The sequence below is a fragment of the Rhincodon typus genome, chromosome 11, assembly GCF_021869965.1.
Source record: "Rhincodon typus isolate 14 chromosome 11, sRhiTyp1.1, whole genome shotgun sequence".
In the NCBI taxonomy this organism is placed as follows: Eukaryota; Metazoa; Chordata; class Chondrichthyes; order Orectolobiformes; family Rhincodontidae; genus Rhincodon; species Rhincodon typus.
This window is the reverse complement of record NC_063342.1, coordinates 58,482,241-58,486,298: the sequence shown is the minus strand read 5'-3', so window position 1 is coordinate 58,486,298 and position 4,058 is coordinate 58,482,241. Positions and strand designations below refer to the sequence as shown.

The 4,058-nt window shown below is 57.2% G+C and overlaps 1 protein-coding gene across 1 annotated transcript; it reads right to left on the bottom strand.

The window, feature by feature from the left end:
* Positions 1–17: 17 nt before the first annotated feature.
* Positions 18–3,818, bottom strand: LOC125484332 (kelch-like protein 34). The gene is made up of 2 exons (XM_048602520.1): positions 2,431–3,818; positions 18–2,345 (listed from the first exon to the last, which is right to left on the bottom strand). The coding sequence occupies exon 2, from the start codon at positions 1,878–1,880 to the stop codon at positions 18–20; it is 1,863 nt and encodes a 620-aa protein (XP_048458477.1). The 5' UTR covers positions 1,881–2,345; positions 2,431–3,818.
* Positions 3,819–4,058: the final 240 nt, after the last annotated feature.

Sequence of the window (4,058 nt, the reverse complement as noted above, 5' to 3'; positions counted from 1 at the left end):
GTTGGGGGGGGGGAACATTACAAAGCGTGCAGGCCCGGGTCGTTGCCCTGGCCGGGGGGTAGGTCGAGGAGCTGCAGCATGGCGCACTGAGTGCCGCACAGGGGCAGCGGCAGCTTGCCGGCCTCGCTCCAGCTGTCGGTGCGGGTGTCGTACAGCACCGCCTCGGGGGCCGCCACCTCCCGCGAGTCGTGCCACCTCTTGCCGCCGACCAGGTAGACGCGGGCGCCCAGGACGGCCAGGCCGTAGCAGGAGCGGTCGAAGCCGAGCAGGGGCCTGAGGCGGCGCCAGTGGCGGCGCCGGGGCTCGTAGCACTCGATGTCGCAGAAGGGCTCGTAGGTGCCGACGAACGAGTAGAGTCGCTGCCCGACCGCCGCCATCTGATGGCCGAAGCGGGCGATGCTCATGGGCGGGCAGCTTGCCCACGCCTCTCCGCCGGCCTGGTATGAGAACATGTCCGGGCTGCTCTCCGCCTGGGCTCGCTGGCGGCCCCCGGACACGTACACGGTGCGGCCTTCGTGCACCGCACACGCGTGGCCGTGCACCGGCACCGGCAGCGGGGGCAAGGCCTGCCACACGCCGCTGCTCGGGTCGTACATCTCGGCCGAGGAGAGCGAGGCCTCGGGGGACGACGAGGACCAGGAGGACCCCCGGCCCCCCAGCGCCAGGATGCGGCCTTCCAGCACGCAGCAAGCGAACTGGGCCCGGGGGCTCTCCATGGCGCTCACCGGGCTCCAGCGGTCGAAGCGCGGGTCGTAACGCTCGACCTGCCGCCTGACGCCGGAGCGTTTCGCCTCTCCCCCGGCGCCGGCGTCCAGCTCCTCGCCGCCCAGCACGAACAGGAAGTCGGCCAGGACGCACACGCAATGGTGCTGGAGCCTGGGGCAGCGGCCTAACTCCCTCCACTCGCCGGTGCTGGGCTTCAGGGCCCAGAGGCGGTCGACAGCTGCCGGCCCGGGCTCCGGGCTCTCCCCGTCCCCACTTTCCCCGGGGGGCTCGGGCAGCACCAAGCCGCCGACCGCCAGCAGCTGCCTCTCCCGGCCCCTCAGCGTGCTCTGGCGGCTCTGGCGGGCCGGCTGCGCCGCCTCGTCCCGGTGGTAGTCCAAGGCGCCGGAGACGAGGAGCCGGACGGCGGGGTCGAGCCGTGGCTCGCCCTGCAGGAGGCTGAGCGTGCCGGCGGGCAGCAGGCAGTAACGGAGGGCGGGCAGCAGGCGCTGGGCCTGGGCCTGCCACCTCGGCTCCTCCCAGTCCAGCCAGGCCAGCAGCAGCTCCAGCAGCTGGCTCTCCCGGAGGCCGGCCAGCCGCTCGCACTCCAGCACCGCCCGCAGGGACTCGGCGTTCAGCTCCAGCAGGCCGCTGCGCTCGGCGCCCGCCGCCAGCAGCCGCCGCAGCTGCGAGGCGATGTAGAGCTCGGCCTCCCTCTGAGCGTCGGCCAGGGCGAAGCGGGCCGCCACGTTCGCCGCCTGGCAGCAGCCGCCGGGGCTCAGGCTGCTGACCAGGTAGCGGGAGCAGAGCTGCACCGCCTCGGGCACCTGCAGGTAGCGGGCCGTCTCCAGGGTCTGCGGCAGGCTGTCGGCGGACAGCGCCAGGCACGAGTTGTAGATGAAGTCGAGGACGTGGCGCAGGCCGCTGGCCGACACCGCCTGCAGGTGCACCACCCCGGCCTTGGACTCGCGGGTGTACTCCTTAAACATGGACCTGAAGTAGTCGCTGGCGCACGCCAGCAGCGACCTGTGCGCCATGAACTCGCTGCCTTCGGCCACCAGCACGATGTCGCACAGCAGCTTGTCATTGCGGAGGCTCTGGTACTGCGACAGCACTGACTCTCCGTGTGTGGGGGACAGCGCCAGGAAATAGCTCACAGCCTGCTCTCGACTCGACATCCAACTCCTGCTGACAGCCCGGAGGGGAGACGAGAAGCTCCGGCACAGTACACCATGGGAGAGGGGGAGCGGGGTGGCTGGGTGGGGTTTTCGCCAATTCAGGTCGGAGGTGCAGCACCCACTTTGCTCGTATCAAAGGTTTCAAATCCACACGAAGCCATTCCCGTCCGTCATCGCCTCCGAAAGACCATCCTCGCTAAAACATCCTGCAAGTGACCCGTTGCCTGGTCCACGCGTTTTAGAGAAAAACAAGTTCTCAGTCCCGGTACGCAGTCTTGTCAATAAGTAACCAATCTCGCCAATAAGTTTTGATCGCGAATGCTAAGGTCCTTTTCCTGCATTATCGCTGTCCGTCTCCAGCAGGCTGATCTCGCCCCTTTGTAGTGGGCTCCCCGGCAGGAAAACTTCCCGATAGTAGACTCCGTTTATGTTTGCCTCTTAAACCTCTCCTTATGTTGTTCCGGACTGGAATACAAACAACAATAAAAAGAAGTCAAGGGTCCAGTTAGTTAAGGTCCGCACTGGGGATGATTTTTTCTCCGACCCTTACCTCTTGTTCTCGCTGCTTGATGCTGTGTCAGCGGACACCGAGAAGAAGTTGTTGATGGGATAAAATCAAGGAGGCTGGCTTGTGTGCAGCATAAACCCCATCAATGACCTGTGGGACTGAATGGCCTGTCTCCATGCTGTAGACTCGATGTAATGCACACGGGGATGCTGGCATATATCCTGACACAACGAGGGCGCTAATGTGTACCATCCTCATACTGGAACTGAATCTGACATCTCATAAGGAAAGTTATAAATAAGCCCCTCCACAAGAAATAATAATACCCTCGAGTAATCCAAATTATTTCTGTGCGGAAGATTTTTGTTTAGTTTTCTGAAAGGTTCTGTGTCCAAATGCATATGTCCTTCAATCGGAGAAAAGTTTCAGCTCCCCGCTGCATAACGAAAGCTGGTTTAGAATTTCGCTGCACTTAACGCACAGGAAAATCTCCGACGTTACACTCATTGTGGCACAGAACGAGGCTGATCAGCCCATCTCGTGCGTACCGATTCTCTCTAGGACAATCCAGTCCCATTAACCTGAAAGTTTATCTTGTAATACTTGATACAATGATTTCTGCGCTTCTCTTTTTCCAATACAACGACAATACCATTTTAGAAACATTTAAAGAAACACTCATCTCCCGTTGCTAAGCATTGTTCATTTTTGAATCAAATTGAACAATGTTTAACTGCGGGTGATGAGTGTTTCTTCAAATGTATTTTTACTGTTTAATAATATGAGCTTGGCTTGTACGGTTCGAGACATGCAAAAAAAGTCCTAAAATAACAGGTATGAGCCTTAAAGAGACCAATATTCAGTAGTATGCGTATTTTCGCAATTGAAGATGATTCGGCAGTAACTGTTGATGAGAGCCACGTAAAAATAACTTCCCTGGCAATGGTCCCACACCCAAACCTTACTTTACATTTTGGGGCTGGATCTTTTCACGTTAGTGAAACTCCCTGTGGAAATGGGAGAGTATTTTGCCTGTGAAGAACGTTCGGCCTTTTTTGCCTGTTGATTTTTCTTGGATACACGTGTTAAGGTGCAGTCTTAATAGCAGCGATGAGTCCTTGAGATGAAACATCATTTAACGAGATAAAAGTAGGTATCCGACCAAAACAAAAATGCAGCGTGAATGAGGCATTGGTAATACAACAGGTTAGAATAAGGATGCCTCTTTAATTCGTCGTGTTTTCCAGCTAAGATTATGCAAAATTTCAAAGCCCCAAACAAATGGCACCAGTTAACCAGGAGGTCAGGCATGACGACATGTGCTAAACCCTACAGACAGAGGGTGTGTAATAACATCGCTCAACAGGTTGGTTTGAAAAAATGGGTTCGATGAAAAAAAAATGAATGGCTCTCCATGGATTGCTAACAGTGAATCCTTCATATGTGTCTTTTTTTTTCACCCGGAATATGCCCACGGTCGTTTGTTCTTGCTGACTCACGTCTGCCCCCGTGCCATTTAATGTTGTTTTTGTTTGTAAGGAAATGCTGAACTGGCCTTGCACACTAGCTCATGTGTTCTGCTGCCTCTCTGATTTCCAACTTCCATAGCCCAGAGCATTGAGTACAGAAACTGGGACATTCTGTTGCAGTTGTACAATACGTTGGTGAGG